Here is a 21,461-nt window from a genome sequence, read left to right as displayed (position 1 = left end):
GTTCATTTACAATGCCATTTGCGGGGGACCTGGGTGACTATAGGGGGGTAATTCAGCGGAAATTGTGCCCTTGATGAAGACGAACTGACGTAATCAAGGCAGTTTCTTGTTGCCGAGCCAGGAAGCCAACCCCAACAACATGAAACTACCTAAACCACGCTTCAGCTTCGCGCAAAAGGGGGTTTAAAATCCATGGAACGGACAATGCATGCAAAAAGCCAAGAGAGGATTACCGCAGCAAAAAACAAAAAAAGAAAGAAAGAAAGAAAAAAGGCGAGTACCCCGCACAATAAAACACACCAATCAGTTCAAACGAGCTGATTCGTTATAACACAGCCTGTAGACAACTAGAGCCACGGATGCCAAGAGCCAGAGCAGTGTGATGCTAATGTAAAAATCCAATAAATAGCACTGTAATGCCTCAGCCGGCTGCTGAGCTGCACGAAACAACCGAACAAGAAAATAAAAAATACAAAAATCCAGCAACAAAATGAATTTAAAAAAAAATAATAATTCAACAATCGACATTTACATCCCAGCGAAAACGAAAGCAGAAAGCAGCAGCAGGCTGATGAATAGTGTCGGCTTCATATAAACACATCGGCGTGTGTGTGTGTGTATGTGTGTGTGTATGTGTGTGTGTGTGTGTGTGAGTGTGTATGTGTGTGTGTGTGAGCGCGCACCACGCGTGTCACCGGGAGCTGTCAAGCGTGTTCCACATCTGACAGATGTGGCATACTTTCCAAAACAGGAAACAAAAAAATATGATGTTAAAAAAAAATAAAAATGTTCATCCTACCTTCAGATTGTCTCCTTGCAGAGACGCCTTCCCGGTGTGTTTTAGATATCCACGTGTTTGCAGGGATGCTTGTTGTTATGAAGTGTTCTTGCAGCCATCGCGGTCGCGGTGCTTTTTTTTTTGCTTTTTTTTTATCCACCATCTTCCTTATCTCCCAGCTGCCATTTAGGTTCCGATTATATCCGGTGGTGGAGGCGGGCGGCTCCTTCCACAGCCCAGCGCCTCGGCTGGATCCGGCACATTGCAGTCTCTGCTGTGTGGATTAGCCCTCCTCCACACACACCTTTAAACGCATCTTTACTGCTGCAGCACATTATATTTGCAGATCATAAAATCCTCCCCCAACGCTTTCCAGGGCGAACCTGACATTAGAATTTTATGACCTTGACTTACTGTGGTCACCTGGATAATATTTAAATCAACGTTACGGTCTCTCACTTCTATTAAAAGTGCCATGATCTCCTTCTCTCATCCGCAGTGTCTCTCCCTCCCTCTCATTTGCACCATTATAGCGGGAGAAGGACGAAGTTGGTAATATCTTTCCGTTTCCCCCCTCCTTTTATTGTTTTGGAATCGTTTGCCGTGAAGCTTAATATCGTCTCGTCCGTGCACATCCCGCTGCACTAATATGCCACAGCAACACACACCAACGAGGAGCGGCACGAGTGGCACAACATTCATTATAGCTCGGCAAAGTGGAACTGCTTACATGCCAGGCGTTATTTATGGACTGCTCTTTCGTTTTGTTCTTATTATAATTATTATTGTAAGGTAATAACCTCTCACTGTTCCAACGTTCACCTGGAAACCAAGTCTAGTCTGCAGGTCGCTGCGTTTTATAGTTCATAGAGGAAGGCACTGCGTGTGTGTGTGTGTGTGTGTGTGTGTGTGTGTGTGTGTGTGTGTGTGTGTGTGTGTGTGTGTGTGTGTGTGTGTGTGTGTGTGGGTGCGCGTGTGGGTGGGTGTGTGTGCGTAAAAAGAATTTGATAAATGATAATTAAATGCGTTATAAGATGACACATGGATGATCGGTCCGGATGTAGTGCCTAATGCATATGTATGTGTGTGTGTGTGTGTGTGTGTGTGTGTGTGTGTGTGTGTGTGTGTGTGTGTGTGTGTGTGTGTGTGTGTGTGTGTGTGTGTGTGTGTGTGTGTGTGTGTGTGTGTGTGAATGTTGATGCGGGTTTAAAAAATATCACGAATAGTTATAAGCGCCACTCCGCTCCCTCTCTCGGTTCTCCCTGTTCAGCTTCTTGAGCTTCATGCGTCGGTTCTGGAACCAGATCTTGACCTGTCTGTCGGTCAGGTTGATACTCCGACTGATCTCCAGGCGGCGCTCCCGAGAAAGATACATGTTGAACAAGAACTCCTTCTCCAGCTCCAGCGTCTGGTGCTTTGTGTAAGGACACCGTTTCTTCCTTCCACTTTTGGCGTTCAACCAATTTCCAGTTGTCTTTTCCACGGATAATTCATCTACCAGGGAAAGAGAAGGACAACAATGAGCAATTGTGATGAGAAAAAAAAAAACCGGAGTTGCGCAGAGATCATATGCACCTTTATAACATCCATCAATGCAATGAATGGAAGGAACACACCCATATTTAAATACACGTGCAACATCGTTAATCTGAATAAAAATTAGTGTGTGATAAAGGAGCTTTACCTCGTCGTGGACCCTCTTCGTCTCTTCCTTCAACAAAAATGAAGGAACCCACCTTCTGCTACAACTCCTACTGCTCGCAAATTGCTTTTGTGTATGATGTACAGCGGGGCTATAATTAGATCAAATCAAACTAGGGTGTAAGCACTTCTTTTGTCTATGTTGGACCTCAGACTCCCATAAAAGTTTATTACCTCTGCACACCGGAGCCAAATGCAAAAAAAAAATAAAAAAAATTCGAAGAATCATTCCGAATCGAAAAGAGTCTCCGTAGCATAATAGTAGATGTAGAAAACAAAATAAAGACAAAGAGAGAAGACATGTCTGGGATGGCAGCGCAAATCACACTGCCGCACATCCAGTTAAACTAATTTCTTGATTAGGTTGTGGGCTCTGGGGAATAAAGCTTCTGCCACACGAACACACGCAGACACACACACACACACACACACACACACACACACACACACACACACACACACACACACACACACACACACACACACACACACACACACACACACACACACACACACTCACACACACACCAACTAACGACATGCGGGTTACTGTAATAATTATCTTAATGTGAATGCTCAGTGTGTGGCCCGCATTTAAATAATTACAAAAACATTTAATCCAGTAGTGAGGGGTGAACACGACACACAAGCACAGGGACATGTTAACACACACATGAACACAGCAACAAAGAAACGCCTCCTTCAATTAAATTAGAATAAAATTACAAGAGCTTCTCGGTCACCATTAGCTGCTAAATCCATAAATAACACAACAAATATAAGATGAAAAAAATTGCAGAGGGACGTGCAGATTAGAGTGCCCAAATTAATTAAGATAATGACAATAATAATAACGGCAACAATTATTCTTATTAAATGTTTTTTATGATCAATTTAAAAAATGTAAATTTATTTTAAACAGTTGATTTGAACTATTTTAAATACACCATGTTTTAGTTCTGTTTTATTCAAATCAGGATGACATTATTTTATACAATAGAAAACATATATAAATATGCCCAGACTCGGATTATCACCGTAAAATACGTAGTACAAATGCCTGTATTATACTGTGTTATAATAAATTGAGTTATAGGCAAATGTATGTGGAAATAACGACTTTGAAATGTAACAGTAAGAACCCACAGTCTCCAATGAGACTGGACTACACAGCAAAGCGCACCGGTTTTATGTTCGCTTTGTATTTGAATTTCGGGGTGCAACGATGCAGCTTAAAACCGGTTAGGTCTCACACTGCAAATGAGCCACGTAAGAAAGAGAAGAGGAGAAACGGAAACAGTGTGTGTGTGAGTGTGTAAGCGAGAGAGAAAGAGGGAGAGAGTGAGAAAGAGAGAGAGAGAGAGAGAGCGCAAGGGAGAAGGGGAAGAGAGAGAGAGAGAGTATATATCAATGAAAACTACCCATCTCGCATTTATGGAAAGGTGTTAAATGCCACGGGCACCACAACCCCTGCTGTGCTGGCAAATTCTCATAAAGACCACGTGACTCTTACAAAACGTAACTGCGCTAGTGGGCCGTGGCGCAACACAAATTATACGAACACAGACACAAATGCTGTGTGTGTGTGTGTGTGTGTGTGTGTGTGTGTGTGTGTGTGTGTGTGTGTGTGTGTGTGTGTGTGTGTGTGTGTGTGTGTGTGTGTGTGTGTGTGTGTGTGTGTGCGTGTGTGTGTGTGTGTTAGGATCCTTGTGGGGGAAGGAGGAGGGTGGGGTATGAGGCTTTCATACCTTTACACTCCTCGTCTGAGTTTTCTGAGCAGCTGTCACTCCTGGCCTTCTCGTCCTTCCTGCTCTGACTCTCATCTTTCTTTGGGAACTCTCTCTCCGTCTCCTGCGCAGATGTGGAGCAACTTTTTGTGGATTCTGAAGCTGACTCAGCAGATGTCGATAAGTGGGTCAGGGAGAAGCTGGAGGGGAAATGCTGGTCGTCCTGTTGAGGCCTCCCCCCGTTGAACACCTGGATACGGCGCCTGGACGAGGCTGCGGGTTGCTCAGGCCTGGAGTTATTGTCGCCCAGCCGGATGTAAGACACCGCCTCTGTTGTCTGTTTCCCCTTATTGCCGCCTTCCTGATCCTGATAGAGGCAACAAAACGCCTCCTCTTTGACGTTACCCGCTGGATACGGACAGGGTTGTAAATACTGAGCAACAGGTTGTTCGAGTCTACTGGCTTTGGAGCCTGGAGTCCATGCGGACAGATGTGTAGACAGGTAGGGCGCATCCTGGAAGCCGCTCAGCTGAAAACCGCCTGGAACCTCGTCTGTTTTGGAGAGTGAAGATGGTCGAACCTTCCCACCGTTCCTCATCACAGAGTATCCGTAGTCTGCAGCTGTGTGGATGTACATTCTAGGGTTGCTGGAATAACTGTCATCCCTGAAGGAAGATGATCCTCCCATTAAAGAATCCATCAGGAAGCTACCAGGCGTAATGTTATTCGGACATGACATTTTCATTTGCATAAGTGGTGTGACCCACTGGACTGGACTACGGGGTCTCTCTAGGAGCGTAAGGACAGTATGATGCTGACATCTTTTGGAAGGGGGTGCAAAAATATCACCAACATAATTATGGATGCCGGGAGACATGTCATGTGATTTTCAGACCAATAGCGACGTGGAAGTGGCCTTGATGCTCCAGACCGACGTGACGTCAGGACGGTCAAGTTGGGAAGCAAGGAGGCTTTTTGGTGGAGCAAGAGCGTCACCTAGTGGCCACAGCTGGTCAGGACAGCAGGGCCCGCACCAGAAGGAACAAAGGACGGCCGAGGAGCAGCAGGGATTTTTGAATGCACTTCTTACCGTGGCTTTAGTGCATTCTAATTCAGTTTACTTTCTACTATTCAAAAGCAACTAATGTGATCAGTGAGTGATGTATTCTTCTTGGCTCCAGCGCTGCGGGGATGAACCCATCGTGGATTCTTCATTCAACAAAGTCACGTTTATTTTTTGTTTGTTTTCATCGTTTTTATGCAATTGTTGCTACCGATTTAGGAAGAGGTAAGGTACACAGGTGTGTGGTGGAAAAATTTCAGTGGAGACGAGCAGATTTTTCAATGAACTTCATCCGAAAAGCCGTCAAACGGCGGGTTTGAACCTTTTACGACATGAAGCCTTAAAGCTATTGAGCCTTAAAGTTGCTGCTAAAGTTAAGATTGTTTTCTCTTTTCTGTGTTTACTGTAACACATTCCATGCATTTATCACGAAAACCCTTTATTCTGTCTGCTTGTTTTGTTTTGAATTTCGTGGTATTTAATTGAAATGTTTCTTGATTTGACTTCACCAATAATGCAAGAACACTCGTTAAAATGACAAATGTATAAACTAATTAATTAAGACTAGACTGACTCATGACGCATTTGGCTGTTCGATGGACTCTAAATAATCTCCAGAATATGGAATTGGTATGCAAGACGGTTCATGGGCCTTGAAGGGTTTTTATTATTCAATGTTGAGATATAAAGGACGACTTTAAAGCACTGCGTAACGCGTAATGTTTCTTCTTTTACATGTTGTTCACAAAACGCATCGTACAACCAAATAAAGAAATGACTGCATGTCTGGGCTTTTGTGGAGAATCCTCTATTCGATTCGGATTCTGTCTTATTTCTGTAAATGTCGTTTAACACGGTAGAAATCTGAATAAACATACTCCTGGTTTAAGTAGATGGGATGTGGGCCACACAAGCTGGAATGGGAATTAACTGGTGTCAACATAATCTGCAGGAAATGATGCAGATATGTGCTTTATTTAATAAAACAAATTGTAATTTAATTTTATCCTATTTCAATTTTCCACCCTGCTTTGTTGCTAGAGTTTACATTTATGAAGATCATTACGTTTTGTATTTTTTTATTTATTTCAGAAATCTTAGTCGAAAACAACGACGTACTGTGACACAGCCGAAACCACCTCATCATACTGAGGTAATAAGGTGGGCCTGCTATTGTGAAAAACAAGAGAACATCCCGTTCCTCATGAAAACATGTCTACAAATAACTAAATAAAAAAAGGATTATAGATTACGCATTACAGACAGTATGGTCTACATGTTGCTGTAATATATTATCTGTGTGAGTATTAATGTTAAAACACTCTAGTTTGTTTCTGTCTCACATGTCATTATTTTTCCTGTGGAATTTTTTTGTGTCGAATGTTTACGTCCATGTTTTCTGTGCTGCAGTCACTTCACGACACTTCACTACATTCCTCCGGTCCAAATAAATCAGAAAGAATTATACTTAATAATGTCATAATGCTGCTGGTTAATCATCATCAAAAAACGAAACTTATTGTTATAGGAATTGAATAAACTTCAACAGTTATTTTTATTTTTTTAAACTGATTTTGTAATTTAGTCAGACTCAGCCGTTTGATCTGCCTATTTAAATAATTGAAGTGATGTAAGCAAAAAATGACTTTGTCATCTCGTCAGCGATCCAAACACATCTCAATCAGCTCAGACCTCCACACACACACGGAAATGAGTTTGGCCGCTTCAGAATGCTCGCTGTGCTCGTTACTCACGTCTGCGTGGACGTGCGCGTTTGCGTGCACGCGGGCGTGCTCGCGTCATCCAGGTTGGTTATATCCAGACGCGCACACGCCTGCGTCTGTCTGTGCGTTCAGTTCAGACTCATTATCAAAGACAAGGGCAAGATGCAACCACCGACGCGTCTGCGTTTGTGCACGAACGGTCAGCTGACTGCATCTGAATATAAGTAGAATAAATATTCAAAATAACTGCTATCCACTTTTATTCTGTACATTTATTAAACAACTGAGATCAATCAAAGGCACAGATCGTTAAATGTTGGACGGGAAACCTGCCTATTCAGATATATATGTGGCTTTTATCTGCTATTAGGCTAATTGAGGATCAGAAATCAGAAACGTTTACACTGACAAGCGAGTTTACACCTATACAGCCCAGGCTGAAGAATTTGTCTTGTAATGCTGCTGCAAAACAATGACATGCAAGTTAATGTAAATCCATTGTAGGGAAATGGAACGGACTATTTTAAACATGAAAATAATGTCTGTTGCAAATGTTTCACTTGGTCATGGAATTAGTGTAATTCCTAAAAATGACCCTTTTTTTTCCACAGAAAGATGTCAGAATCACAGCGATGCTCATTAATATATATTACATCTTTATTTATTCCTCTCACACAATCTGTACGGTGGAGGCGCACAGACGATTAACCACACAGCACAGCTCACAAATTCACACAACTGAGACATATATAGTTAGTAATGGCCAGATGAAGCCCCATGAAGCATTGAAGCTTTTCATCCCAATCGGTTCACTGCAGTTCGAAGCTTCTAGCAGGAAGCCTGTGAATAAAAATGTGTATAAATAAAAAGAAATCAAATAAATAAATCTATTAATAATTCGCCTATAGAGAATTACTTTTGTTTAACACCATATGCTTGCACACGTATACAGTGCACACACACACACACACACACACACACACACACACACACACACACACACACACACACACACACACACACACACACACACACACACACACACACACACCCCTCTCATATATGATACTTTCACACTTAATCTCGAGGATAACTTCCACGCAGCCCAACACAAAATGCCACGCACATAATAGCGCAAAATTTGAAGGAGCAGCTTTAAATTAAGGCAGACAGAAAAGATGTCGCAGAACCGGAGTTATGACCCAAAAGAACTCACGATGCAGCAGCCCATCTATTATGATGTCATTTACCTGAAATGTTAGCAGGAGCAGTAAATTTCTCTAAATGTCACATATCTTTTATTTATTTTTTTGCTGCAGACCTGAGAGTTCGGCCACAAGACAGTCGGAGACAGGCCCACAGAAAGACTGCGTCGATGTTTCACAAGGAGCAGCGTGGAAATAAACCTGATCTGTGATGGATTTAGTATCACTATAGTTTGAGAGCTGGTCTGTTACTCCATGCAATGTCATTGTTCGCTGATTTGAACGTGTTCCAACCGATCGGGAAGCTGACAGCAACTGAATCAGAAATACTGTGTTGCACACAAAGAATATTTTATTATTTTCTTTATAATAAATGCTGATGAAGAACAACAAGATTTTCATATGACATGCATCTGTTTTCATAGATATGTGCATTCTCTTACAAATTTATACTCCTTCGATTTGTCACAGAAAAAAAGAAAAACAAACGTACAATCTTATAAAACCTTCCTCTTTTGGAAACTTCTTTTTTTTTTTTTACGTGCATACCAACAACTCTGTACTATCACCAAGGTAAAGATAAAGCTCCCATGCTGGAGTGCAGGATGAATGGAACTGCACTCGGGGAAAAAAAAGTTTTTACGCACTAAACCTTTTTTCCTTGGTCGGTAACACACAACCCACACGGAGTCGACTCCGGCTGTATTTTACCAAGGTCATTAAATTTTCATTTATTTGATAGGAAACTAGGAGGCTGTATTTATATTATAAACAGGTATGGGTGTTGAATAGTTGGAGACAGGAGGCATTAGATCGGGTTTCCTTATTGCACAAATCAGTTGACACTGAGACTAATTTCCTCTTGGCAGCTACGTTGAAATATCTTTCCATTTGGATGTGAGAAGGTTCTGCTTTGTGTCCTCCTTCATGCTGCTGTGCAGTGAATGTACGCTAGAATTTACGGTGTCAGAATCATGTAAGTTATTAATTAAAAGTGGGAACTAGAATGAAAGTATTATGTCGAAATTATTACCACCGACGACCACAACGAATAGAAACCAGCCGCTATATCCAACGTAAAACTTCCCATAAATTACATCTTGGTGATAACAATAAACAAAGGTCCCACAAATGCGCTAATGTAAATTCAAGCGTTTTGAAAGTTATTTGGTTGCAGCAAATAACTGGAGCTCGTTTTACAGCGTCGAACTGTTTTATGGCCCCATAGAAGTGGATAGGTGGTGAGATGCGAGTAGTACAATGCAGTATAATGCATTCAATAGCCTATAACCCACTGATTACTGCAGAGAAGGAAACTGAAAAAAAAAATAAAAAAACAACCAAATTTATTCCGCAAAGAAACACAAAATAATTAACAAATTATAATAAATGACTATTTAACATTAAATCCGTGACAACATGTAAATGAGACAAGTAAAATATCTTGTAGAACACTTTACCCTAATTATTCGTTACCCGTTTAATATTGTGATAAAGTAAAAATACGTTTAATCTTATTCCGCAGGCCTAAATAATGAACTCCTTTTCCGTATATTTATATAAAATCACTATACTTATATCGACCAGTCGACGGGAAAAGGATAGGATCCAGCATTTAGTAAAAATACAAGCTTAGATCTATTCCTCGTGTATCACTCTTTATTTATAGACTACATGCATCCCCCAAATAAAAATAAAAAAATAGACCAAAAGATCGAAAAACTGGATTGGAAAAAAAAAAAGCTTAACCAAATTCCTCAGATTTTATGTGCCTGGTAATTAATTCATTAATTACGATTTAATGAATCCATCATATCTTCTCCCCTCCTGTTTTAATCTGCCGCCACTTTCCTGCGCCACATGACCGATACGCACAGCCGGACTGAGACGTGGCGGAGGGATGCCCGTCTGATAACGGGGCGTCCATTTGAGAAATCCAGATGAGGCAATCCTGTCTCTATACCAGGAGGATCCTTGCCCCCGTGTGGTTGATGCGCAACACTTACAGAAGGCTGTTAGTGACGTTGTGTGTTGGAGAAACTAACAAATTACCCACGTCACAGTCCCAGGGCCAAGGTTGGTGGGTGTGGCGAGAGAGGAGCTCCTTCAGCCTTGATCTCCGCCAGCCAGCATCGCCTTTCCTTTGTTAGATCAACCCCTGCCCTTCCTGAGCTCACACTGACAAATACGGAGTGACTAAGAAAAATACCTTTTTTTTCTTCACTGACATTCAAGTGATTTAAGCCCTGACAAAAAAAACTTTTTAACCTCTGTCACAATTAGAACCCACTCTGACTAAGCACTGTGTGTGGGTCTGTGTGGGTGAGCGCGCACTGCAAACTATATTTTGTCCATGAAGAAGAAGAGTAGATATAATCAGGAGTTAATGATGCACACACACGCGCACGCACGCACACACACACACACACACACACACATACACTCTTGTTTGTTTGTTTTTTTGGGGGAGGTTTTAGATGATATAGATATGGGCATAAAGTTTATATCAACATTGTTTCAAAGGTCTCATGCGTGAAAACGTACACATTTTACAAGGACAATAAAGTGTATTTACTGGGCGTGCTAAAGCTGGCAAAGTTACCTGCTGTAGTTTAATGCGAGGGGTCAAAGTTGGTCTCTGTACACATTCCACTTTGTGTTCCCACTCTCTCTCATTGGCCCGCTCCGCCGCGGCACACATTTCCGGGCTAAAGGGGCTCCTTGATTCCACTTTATTGCAGCAGGTTAAAGGTGAAGGCCTTGACATTATTGAAGTTCAAAGACTACATTTAATTATAAATTGTAGTTAATGCACATGTGCAATCATCATGTACATATGTTGGGGTGCACGAGAACGCACATGCTCTCTCTCTCTCACACACACACACAAACACACACACACACACACACACACACATACGGGCGCGCACACATACACATGGAGCCTGCCAAGTATAATTTCATCTCCCGTTGCTGTCTCATCTTTTAACTCTCAACACGTGGTCCAATTAGTCAACAACTATTTATTTACATGTTGAAACGTGTAAACGAGCGATCAGCTCAGACAAATATAAAATATATAAAACATTAGCAACCTGCGTAAGATGTTAGAATAAGTCAAAGTATATCAAAATGAAACTTACATGTCGTTAGGAAGCTCTACTCTGCAGAGACCGGATTCGCCGCGGATTTCCAGCGTTCACGGTGGAGGTGGTGGACATGACGGCTGCGCGCTAAGGGGGTCGGGGCTTGGTTTGACGTTGCAGACTGCAAAGACCGAGTTCATGTCGAAACCTCTTGGCAAGTTTTTTTCCTCTCCTATCGGACGTCCAGTCTTGCTTGTTTACTATTTACTGCGGAAGTGAAGGCCATTCCCCCCGAACAGACGGTGCAATTAAGAGGAAAAAAATAGCCATTTAGTGCCTCTGTCTTTATGGCAGTGTCTAGACTACAAGAGTAGGGATTCCATTTAGTGGCCACTAAAAGACCTTATCATTCCACTCTTTCCTACATTTGTAAGATCTAGACTCTATCTTTGTTTGAAACGCTTCCCAAAATCCAAACACGGAAATCACCTAATTTTGGATCCTTCGAAGCTCCACAGCAAAATGTCCTGAACAACACCGACATGTTAAAACTGTGCTATATCGTCCTTGCACACCATCAGTTTATAAAATTCTACTTCTTAAATTCTACCTCTAAAATCCACCTAATGAGGATTAAGAGAATACTGCGCCTGTGAAAAATAAATGCGCACTGGCAAAGGTGCAAAGACAACACAAAAAGCACAAAGCCGTTGAGATTTGCCTATATGTTTCTGTTTATTTTATATGTATTATATTAATGATACACAAGCCAACAATCTTTTCCTCCTCTGGAATCCAAAGCACCAATGTTTCAAGCAAATAATTTAACGAGTGTTGGCATTAAAGCTGTTAAAGTTGGATGGGCAGTATACTAAAAAATAGCAGCAGGGATAGGGGAAAGGAAATTCAATATACGCCTATTTACATTTACGAATACCCATTGCATATAGGCTACTCTGTACAGGGTGGGGGTAATACTTTCACAGATTGGACGTCACAGTTCTGAATGGCGAAAAAATGTAGCCTATACATTTGCTAAACTTTGTTCATACTGGTCGAGAAATAATTAGAGAATGATATGGTATATACACAGACCAGAGGGGGGAGGGGGGGCTATGCACGCAACAATGGTTCAAATTGTTACATTTGACATTTTAACAACAAATATGTTTAGATATGAACAATATAATAAACACAATGGGGGAATCGTGATAAATAGAGGACATTATCAAGAACAGCATAAATGATTATTCTGACCATGTAGACCTTCCTGGAGATCAGCTAGAAATTCACCGCCGCCCGCAGGGCAATAAGAAAATGGCGACTTTATCCCGTGCAGGCCCACGACTCCCACTGTCCACTTTAACATTGCACCGTTGGTGGGATGGGCTCCTTTCGAATGTGGTTTATGCCCATGATTACAATTAGAGTAGGCCTTAATGTCACTGACCAACGCTGTGACACTTTCTGCTCACAATAAGGGGTTTCCAGAGAAGTACTGGAGGCGATCCCTGCTCAGCTTCTTCTCTTTCATTCTTCTATTCTGAAACCAAATTTTAACCTGACGGTCGGTGAGGTTTAACATTCGGGAGAGCTGAAGCCTTTTTTCTTTGTTGATGTAAACGTTAAAGAAGAATTCCCGCTCCAGCTCCCGAATCTGAAACTTGGAATAAGGACACCTCTTCTTCCTTGTACGAGGGGTGCCTGGAAAAAAAATAAAATTATATTGATAAATAGCCAAAAACACAGACTACCTAAGATAATTTGACAGTACCAAAAGATGTTTAAAAAAAATCGTTTTGTTGTATTAGTAATAACTTTTCAGTCAATAACCATGACGAATATTAGCTGCTGAACCAGATTAACCCGCCATAAAGATTCTTAATATAAATATTCATAACATATATGTTGTCTTATATATAGGTTGTAAATAATCAAATCCCTTGGAGCGAAAAATATCAATTTACAACATCTAAGAACGTGTTTATCTGCTATACGAAAATAAAACAAGAGAAGTATTTGGGCACATTCTGTGCGTCACATTCCTCTGGGGCTGAACTAACTATTTACACTGTCTTTTGGCATTGACTTGAAATGTCTGTAACAGCCTGGGCTGACCACTGTGGTCTTATAACGTCTTATCAAACAGGTGACATGGGAAATATATTCTTTTATGGGTTTTTTTTTCTGCGATAGGGGCAAAAGTCATCCTCAGCTGTCTTGTACCTGCAGCTTTGCTGGGAAAATATAATGTGAACAAGGCTCAACACCACGAGGACCTGTGTGTTATAATAACAGACATTTCATAGCCATAGCCCTCAAGTTAACACTGATGTCAGACTGCATGCAAAGCAGCAGAAAATATCAGAAAAGCTACGAATTTTAGATTATTTTTAAGGAAATAACATAGATGGGTGGATAGATAGATGGATGGATGGATGGATGGATGGATGGATAGATAGATAGATAGATAGATAGATAGATAGATAGATAGATAGATAGATAGATAGATAGATAGATAGATAGATAGATAGATAGATAGATAGATAGATAGATAGATAGATAGATAGATAGATAGATAGATAGATAGATAGATAGACGGCTACTGTCATTAACCGTAAAGTGTGTAATATTCTGCGCAAGATGTCGTTTGCGAGCAAACCAGTGCTAAAAAGAAAATTCACAAGACGCCAAAAGCAATGTTCTGCTCAATTGGTTTTTACTCTCGACAACCCTACAAGAAAATCTCTTAAAATGCCCCCACGCAAGTTCATGATCAAAGTTAACATTTGTCACAATAGCTCTCTCTTAAAAAAATTCACAGACTCTCACCATCGAGGCGTCTGTGTATAACATCCCTTTTTTTTTCCAAAGCGCTTTCCCATCGTAAAAATTCTTCTCGTTGCAAGAAAGAGCTTTGTAGGGTTATAATAAAATCCTTTGAATGCTTATAAAACTCCACATAAAATCTGACCGACAAACACCGGGCTGGTCCCCTTAACCTTCCCCCATTTTACAGCGTCGGTATACCTACTGGAGTGGTTGCTTTTGCTGGCGTTGCCGTCCTTGGTTGTTGCGGAGGAAGACGTGCAGGAGCCTGAATTTGTGTGTTCCTCCTCGTCGTCTCCGTCTTTTTCCTGCTCCGGAGCTCCGGCTCCAGAGGCTGTGGACTGCTGTCTCTGCTGCTGATCCTGCTGCTGCTGGGACTCGCTTTCCTGCTTTCCCCCCTCGCCCTTTTGTAAACAATTGTCTGACTGATTGTCCGTGCTGCTGCAGTACGCGCTCTCGAAAAAGCGGTCGAAACCTTGAGGGAGGACGTTGTTTTTCCCCACACCGGAGTAAAAACCTGTGGAAGGATGATTGGAGCCCGGATGGGTGTGATGGTGGTGGTGGTGGCTGTATACACTTTCGTTCTTCATAAGCATTTCTGTCATGGTGGATGGAGGAAGACAGTCTCTATGCACCAGATCTTCTCCCGAGTAGCACGATGCGTAATTGCTTCTGTGGTGCCATTTACTCGCTGGGTCCAAGCCGTATGAAACTTCGCGTACCGGCTGTACTTGAGACAGATTTGTGGAATAAGGGTAGCTGATTTGCCGGGACGGGGCCTGTGGAAGAAACGAAGAGACCGCAGAAAACTCGGGGACGTAGTAGGTGCAGCTAGGGAGGTAGATGTTGGACGCGCAGCCCGTTCTGTCCCCAAACTCGGATGTCCTGTCTTTACGCGTCTGTGAGCAGAAGTTCCCCAAATTCACCGAGTTAAACATCTTTCTCTCTACGGTACTCCGTCTATAGATAGATGTTTTGGATACGAGCTGCAGCAGAAGGGGAAAATTTGGGAAGGCGAGATGACGCGCAATCCGTCTAAGTCGCCCCGCAGACACGTGATCGAAAGTAGATATTGTCATATATCAATTTGGAAGAGTTGCATGTGTAGGAGTGGTTGGTTAGGTAAGATATCCCAGGTTCAAGAGAACATTTCTCAAACACCACCGGCACAGCGAAACCAGCAACAGATTCCTGTTTGCATGCTTATGACAATTACTGAGATATGTGCTGTATGTGTGTGTGTGTGTGTGTGTGTGTGTGTGTGTGTGTGTGTGTGTGTGTGTGTGTGTGTGTGTGTGTGTGTGTGTGTGTGTGTGTGTGTGTGTGTGTGTGTGTGTGTGTGTGTGTGTGTGTTTGTTTATGGGCTGGTGGTAGGTTGGCTAAACAGCCACAGATCCTTAAACAGGCGCAGCACAAACTCCTGTTTGCTTTCACTTACATGTATTTCATAGTATTATCGAGTTTTACATATAAGATTCTACCCATTATTATTAGCGCAAACTGTTGTTCTAATATTATATATATTGTAGATTATTAAGTACTGTTATAAAGCATTACATACTAACTACTATTCCTATCACGAAATACCGATGGTCTGGTTGTTGTCATATTTGAATAATAGAATGAGGAATTGGGATCCAGCAGCCCAACAGATCAGCATTAGGAATGCGCATTAGGTCAGTAATGAGTGTGTGGCCCAAATAAGGTATGGGTCGTTTAAAACGCTGTTCCATGTGTCGTTTCACTATTTAATAAAACTTTAACATTCCGAAGTGAATGACTCGTGTTCGTCTGCAAATCAATGAGCCCTTGTTTTCCTGAATATGCGTGGAGACTTGTTTCTGAACAGTTATATGATTTTCTTTCACAGCAGCAGCACGAATCTGCTGCACACACTGCAACAACGAGGTTATTGATTGTTCAATTTTCATTTAATTTATTTTACTAAATGGACACCACCGCATCAACTAGTTGTCGACTGTAATGAACCTGAACCACTGGATATGAATTGCAGAGCGCACTGCGTGTCAGTGTCGGCCAACTCTTAGTCCCTTTGACTTTGGACCATGACAATGTCCACAGAGGACCGCCGCGCAATTCAAGGATGATGGAGCTCCTGTAGTAGTAAACAACCTTTGAACTTTGCGTCTCTCATTGTGAGAAAAAAGCGACTTATGATGCCAATTTTTAATTCTGAAAACGTTTCTCCTCAAATTTTTGGATTCCGTATTCTTCCACGTTGGAGTGGTTAATGACATCAAGTGTGCAAGCTCTTCTCTGCAAATGCTCATTGATATGTTGGGATACAGTGTCTCCTTGGACTCGCTAGTCGATCAAATTAAAAGGTTTGGGTTATAAGCTATAGAGCGATGCAACAATTAGTCTTCCTGTAAGAGGCCACTCAGAGTGGGGCCTATTGACCAAGCGGGATGAATATCCTGGTTCTCCCTCTAAAATTAAATAACTCCCATAGCTGATGTTCCGGGCTGCAATGATCATTTCATTTCCCACTGGAATGGCAACATTTATCTGTGGTTGTCTGCTAAAACAGACATATCCTTCCATCTTTTTTAATAAACTGTAATAAATGAATGGTTTAGAGAAAAGATGCGCCTGTGTGCGCTTCCCTGCGATATTGTAAACTTTTAATTGTGCTATTGAGGCCCACTTCGAACCTTTATAGACTGATACTATCACAAGGTGAAATAAATATGATGGGCCATTGTTTATGATTAGACTAGGTCCTAAATGTTGCAAAAGGCTCTTGAATTATTATCCAATATACCAATAACACAATCACAGTCACTTATGGGACATGTGTGTTGTTTTCAAATAATTGAAAATAAAGTTAGCGTCTTTGGTGATTTCTACCAGCAAGAACAAAAACAGCATCATCATCAGATCTCAGCGCTGGAACTGAGAGTCCAATGCAGGGGTATTTGTGGGGAAAAAAAGGTGGCATTGGCATTAGCTTGTTTACTACCCTACAGACAAAAGGTTGCCTCACATGATGCATCCTGCATCCAAGTACAAAGAAAGCAGACAGCTGTCCAGACACAGCACTTGAATTTGACCACTAAAATCCTCTCTACGTCCACCATAAAACTCAGAATGTCTGTGGTAACGCTAAAGGCCTTTGTTCTATACAAAACCATTTGAGAATGAGAGGAATTTGGGTTGCAGTTAGTTGATATGATGCAACTTTAAAAAAAGACACAACAACAGTGCATTTTCAGCAACTAATGCTCGACTGTATATTTATTAAATCTACAACTGAATGTGTTAGCTTCAGTGTTTGAAATCCATCCAAATAATAAAATTACAACCTGCACGGGGAAAAAAACCCACAAGAATTTAGAAGTTAACTTTTTTCCTTAATGAAATTGATGTGATTGAGAAACCGCATTTGTAATTGTTGTCGACACAGAACTCGACGCATGATTCAGCATTAGTGTTCTGCTATTGCATAAGAGTAAAAATACTTCGAACATCAAATCATCATTGCTCATTTTAAAGAATGAAATACAATAAATACATGCGTTATTATTATTACCGTAAAATTAAAACGCATATATTGAATATAAAGTTGAATTTCTGTTGTTTTTTTCGGTCAAAACTTTTTTTTGCAGGCCTAATGTAAACTATAAAATATAAAAAGATGTTACAGAGCAATAAATAAAGGAATAGTATTGATTCCTGCGGGTAAAAATAGAACCGACGCACAGTCCAAAACAATATTGTCAAGTCACCCCTCTTCATTACATTTTCAATGATGCGTATTAGTGCAATATTAATACGTAATGTGATGGTATTAATAGATGACAATAAAAAATGCACTAATAAAAATTCCAAAGCGAGAACTTCTCAATAAGACAGCGGAAGAACGGAGGTTCCAGAGGCTACATGCTGCACAGAAGCGACTTGAGAGTTGAAAACGAGGAATCATCCTTCGTACTAAGTCTGTATTTGTCATGATGTGGTCAAATATGACTAGTCCACATTAATCTATTGTGAATAAATCGCATTCCAGTGGTTTAAACACTGTCTATCTTCGTTTTGTTTCGCTCGGGCCATCAGTCAAAGAATAAGGTTTATAATGTGTTTAATTCCCTGCATGGACGACTATTCCACTAGCAGTAGGACCCAGGAAAGTTTTATTCGGTTGCACCAAAGCAGCAGGCTATGTATATGCAGAGTTTGCACGCACACGGTTTGTATAGGAGTTTCCAGGCCCCCACTTATTGTATCGCGAAACCGATCACATCGAGTCAACTAATAATGCAAACAAACGCAGGAGGTATTTTTAAGTAACGCTCAAAATGTTCAGTCGAATGTACCCGAGGACAAAACTGACAAAAACATTTGCCGTTCGTCGCTTAAATATCTCTGGTGCAGCACCAACTTTACGACGTCTTCTGTGGAATTTAAGTTATCTATTTGTACCTAGCACCATAATTATAATGGTTAACCTAGGTGTCAAGCTCTTGTTTAAGAGACTGTTTGAAACTGGCGCTCCTAAATATTGTTTTGGATCTAGACGATAAATCCTGCGCCAAATGAAACAACACTCAAGGCAGCCCAAAAGACAGACAGACGCGCACAATGCGCACTTATTTGGAGTCAAGGCGAAGTGTGGGAAGCCTTTGTAATCATATTACTGTCCCCCCATGGCCCAGATAACTTTAATTGGATGTAAGTCGGGTAGTTAAACTTGGCTGTATGAGCTGTGAACAGTTTCAAGCAACACTTAAGACCCCCTTTCCTTTTTTCTGTCTTTTTCTTTTTTTTTTACTGAGGTCCCACTGAATGCACCATAGCGTGAAGCGTTTGTGGTGACAACAATGGCCTAGCCAACAAGATAAGGATGTGTGCTGCTGTTAGCAATCTCCAGAGTGTATTTCTCTTTCAACCACCAGGATATAAAGCTTTCACAGCAACGTGTTACCTTTTTTTATTAGAAGGAGGCTATTAAATGATTTCAGATCCCTAGAAATCTCCCAATAACAACGGAAATCTGGAACAGCCTTGAGGAGGGGAAAAACCAATTCTGAAGTGCGTCCACCATTGAGCGAATTCTTCGAATTTAAAAATAAGCATGGATTTGGTATTTAATTTAATTTAATTTATTTATTTTTTCTGCCAGGCTGTAGCTTTAGTCTTAATGCAATTACTAAACGTTAAATAAAGAGGGTTTTATGTGTCCAAAGGTCTTAAGGGTTTGGCCTAACACACGCACTAAATGTGACAGACTGCATTGGAAATTTGAAAGATATTTTTAGGCGCGGTCAGTTTAACTATTTCAAAGGTCTATATATATTTGAAAGTAGTAAAATTATAAAAGGGATAAAATGTGAAAGATTTTAAAAGCAGATCAGACTGGATCACAAACTGAATGAAGTTAGTTTTTGGTGTGTGTGTGTGTGTGTGTGTGTGTGTGGTTTTGTTTTGTTTTTTTACAAGTTGTGCACAAGATAGCAAAAGTAAACTAGCAGTTATCCAATTGTTTGATTGACTTTTGGCTTTCATATGCTGTATTCTACTTATTTTTCAACAATGATCCCGTTCTCCGTCTGATTTTCCACCTGCAACCACATAAACTCTGACTTTGGTTGCAGCGGTGTTCTACCGAGCAATAATAAAACAGAAAACTCTTGTAGAAAATAAAATAACACATTAATGATTGTATAATCATTAAAAATCTGACATTTAATAACACCAGTTTGCGTTAGAGACTTTTAGAGGTAAAAATTAACTGCGCATAAAGTGTGTATTTTGAATTAGAAGAAACGCACACGACAGGGTTTTTTTTCACGTTTTATTTTACCTGGGACACGCACAGGATTTGATCTATATGTTCAATGGAATGTTTACGCACCAGATTATAAAATCGTTGAAATGTTTGTTTAACTTAGATTTTTAAAGGTTTCAAATACAGAGGCAGGTCCTCTAAACACATCCAGGAAACGGCGCTGCGATAGAAAGAGCTCATAACAATCATCCGAACTGATGATGGTCAGTTTTAGACTGGCCAACAAAAAAAAAAGAAAAGAGAATATTCCCAGCTTGTAGAATATTTTTAGTGCAGGTACCGCCGGTGGTGCAGTTCTATGCATACTTGACCTTCACTGAGTGTGTTGTGGCCTAAGCTTTGCCCTAAGGACAATCCTCCCCCCATACGAAACATTCGAGTAAATTATCTTGTGTGTGAAACACCATCAAAGACCCACTTATACCTGTTTGCGCTGAGCGACATAAATACAAACATAGAATAAAAGCTAAATATCACTGTGGACACTCACAGATTCCATCCACGCTCCATACACTGTCACTAGGTAATTGCGCGTTTCAAAACACGCAAACTATGAAGCGGAAAAGAACAAGCAAAAAAAAAAAAAGTATTAAAAAAAATGATTGGATAGAGAAATGCAATTTAATTTTCTATTAATTTTGAAATCGAAAGATGTCTCTCATTTCTTGCCATTAGAGGCAGCTGTTCTAAAGCATTCAGGTTGTTCCAAGGCAGCAATGAAACCTTACTCCACCACATTAAGGGATGTTGAACGTGGGATGCACTGAAAAACAAATTGATAAGATAGCACATTTTAGAAAACATAGGCCATAAAGAACTCGTTTCAAATCATGTCAAAATCAATAATAATATATAAGAGTTCTGAAAGGAGCGAAACGATATAGATCTTTCATGTGAACCGTTCTACCTATCTTCTCTTTCTCTTATCACATTGACACACTCTCCCTGCACTCTCAGTCACACACACTGACTCGACACCCCCCCCCCCACACACACACACACACACCTCACACTTCAGTAGGAATAACACTGTTTTCTATTTCTCCGGCCAGCTTCGTACCATAAACGGCAGAGGGGTGGCGGGGGATGCAGACTACATGCCACACAAGTTCTCTGCGAAGGGCACTGAGCAGCTCGGTGACCTTTGGGAAACGGAGACAGGCCGCCATAAACAGATTTAGTCAGTCTCAAAGTCAAAAGTGTTCAAGAGCAGTGAAAGACCCATTGTAAAGGCCCACGGAGCCAAATGAGATTTCATCATGTTTTACAATCTGAATAAGTCGGGCTTCCGTAGAATGACGACAACTTTCCTTCCTTTCTCCCTCTCATATGTTGTGATTTCTGCAAATGCAAACCAAGCTGTTCCATATGGGGTCAAACTACATGCTATCTTTAGTGATTTTGCAGGAGGTTGCAGCCCCTAAAAACGTTGCAGATTGTCCAGTTCCTACAAACCCACTTGGGATTAATTCACCAAGATGTTTACCGTGACGTGGAGGGGCGAGAATCTCCACAGACATGTTCGTTACAAGGATGAAT

At 41.0% G+C, this 21,461-nt stretch overlaps 2 protein-coding genes and 1 long non-coding RNA gene across 3 annotated transcripts; 1 reads left to right on the top strand and 2 right to left on the bottom strand.

The window, feature by feature from the left end:
• Positions 1 to 1,984: 1,984 nt before the first annotated feature.
• hoxc10a (homeobox C10a) lies at positions 1,985 to 4,971 on the bottom strand. The gene is made up of 2 exons (XM_068335089.1): positions 4,228 to 4,971; positions 1,985 to 2,272 (listed from the first exon to the last, which is right to left on the bottom strand). The coding sequence occupies exons 1-2, from the start codon at positions 4,955 to 4,957 to the stop codon at positions 1,995 to 1,997; spliced, it is 1,008 nt and encodes a 335-aa protein (XP_068191190.1). The 5' UTR covers positions 4,958 to 4,971; the 3' UTR covers positions 1,985 to 1,994.
• On the top strand, positions 4,832 to 8,593 carry LOC137608610 (uncharacterized). Its single transcript, XR_011038209.1, has 3 exons — positions 4,832 to 5,494; positions 6,362 to 6,422; positions 8,313 to 8,593. It is a non-coding gene; the product is annotated as an uncharacterized lncRNA (long non-coding RNA).
• A 3,417-nt stretch (positions 8,594 to 12,010) lies between these two features.
• Positions 12,011 to 15,208, bottom strand: hoxc11a (homeobox C11a). Its single transcript, XM_068335100.1, has 2 exons — positions 14,319 to 15,208; positions 12,011 to 12,988 (listed from the first exon to the last, which is right to left on the bottom strand). The coding sequence occupies exons 1-2, from the start codon at positions 15,190 to 15,192 to the stop codon at positions 12,756 to 12,758; spliced, it is 1,107 nt and encodes a 368-aa protein (XP_068191201.1). The 5' UTR covers positions 15,193 to 15,208; the 3' UTR covers positions 12,011 to 12,755.
• Positions 15,209 to 21,461: the final 6,253 nt, after the last annotated feature.

Source organism: Antennarius striatus, chromosome 2 (assembly GCF_040054535.1).
Source record: "Antennarius striatus isolate MH-2024 chromosome 2, ASM4005453v1, whole genome shotgun sequence".
NCBI classification, from domain to species: domain Eukaryota; kingdom Metazoa; phylum Chordata; class Actinopteri; order Lophiiformes; family Antennariidae; genus Antennarius; species Antennarius striatus.
Note: the sequence above shows the minus strand (reverse complement) of the source record. Positions and strands in the feature narration are given on the sequence as shown.

Coding starts and splice junctions, on each gene's coding strand:
- hoxc11a (XM_068335100.1), bottom strand. CDS start 15,192: ATGACAATATCTACTTTCGATCACGTGTCTGCGGGGCGACTTAGACGG. Junction 12,989..14,318: donor CAGCAAAAGCAACCACTCCA/GTAGGTATACCG, acceptor TTTTTTTTCCAG/GCACCCCTCGTACAAGGAAG.
- hoxc10a (XM_068335089.1), bottom strand. CDS start 4,957: ATGCAAATGAAAATGTCATGTCCGAATAACATTACGCCTGGTAGCTTC. Junction 2,273..4,227: donor CTCAGACGAGGAGTGTAAAG/GTATGAAAGCCT, acceptor TTTCCCTGGTAG/ATGAATTATCCGTGGAAAAG.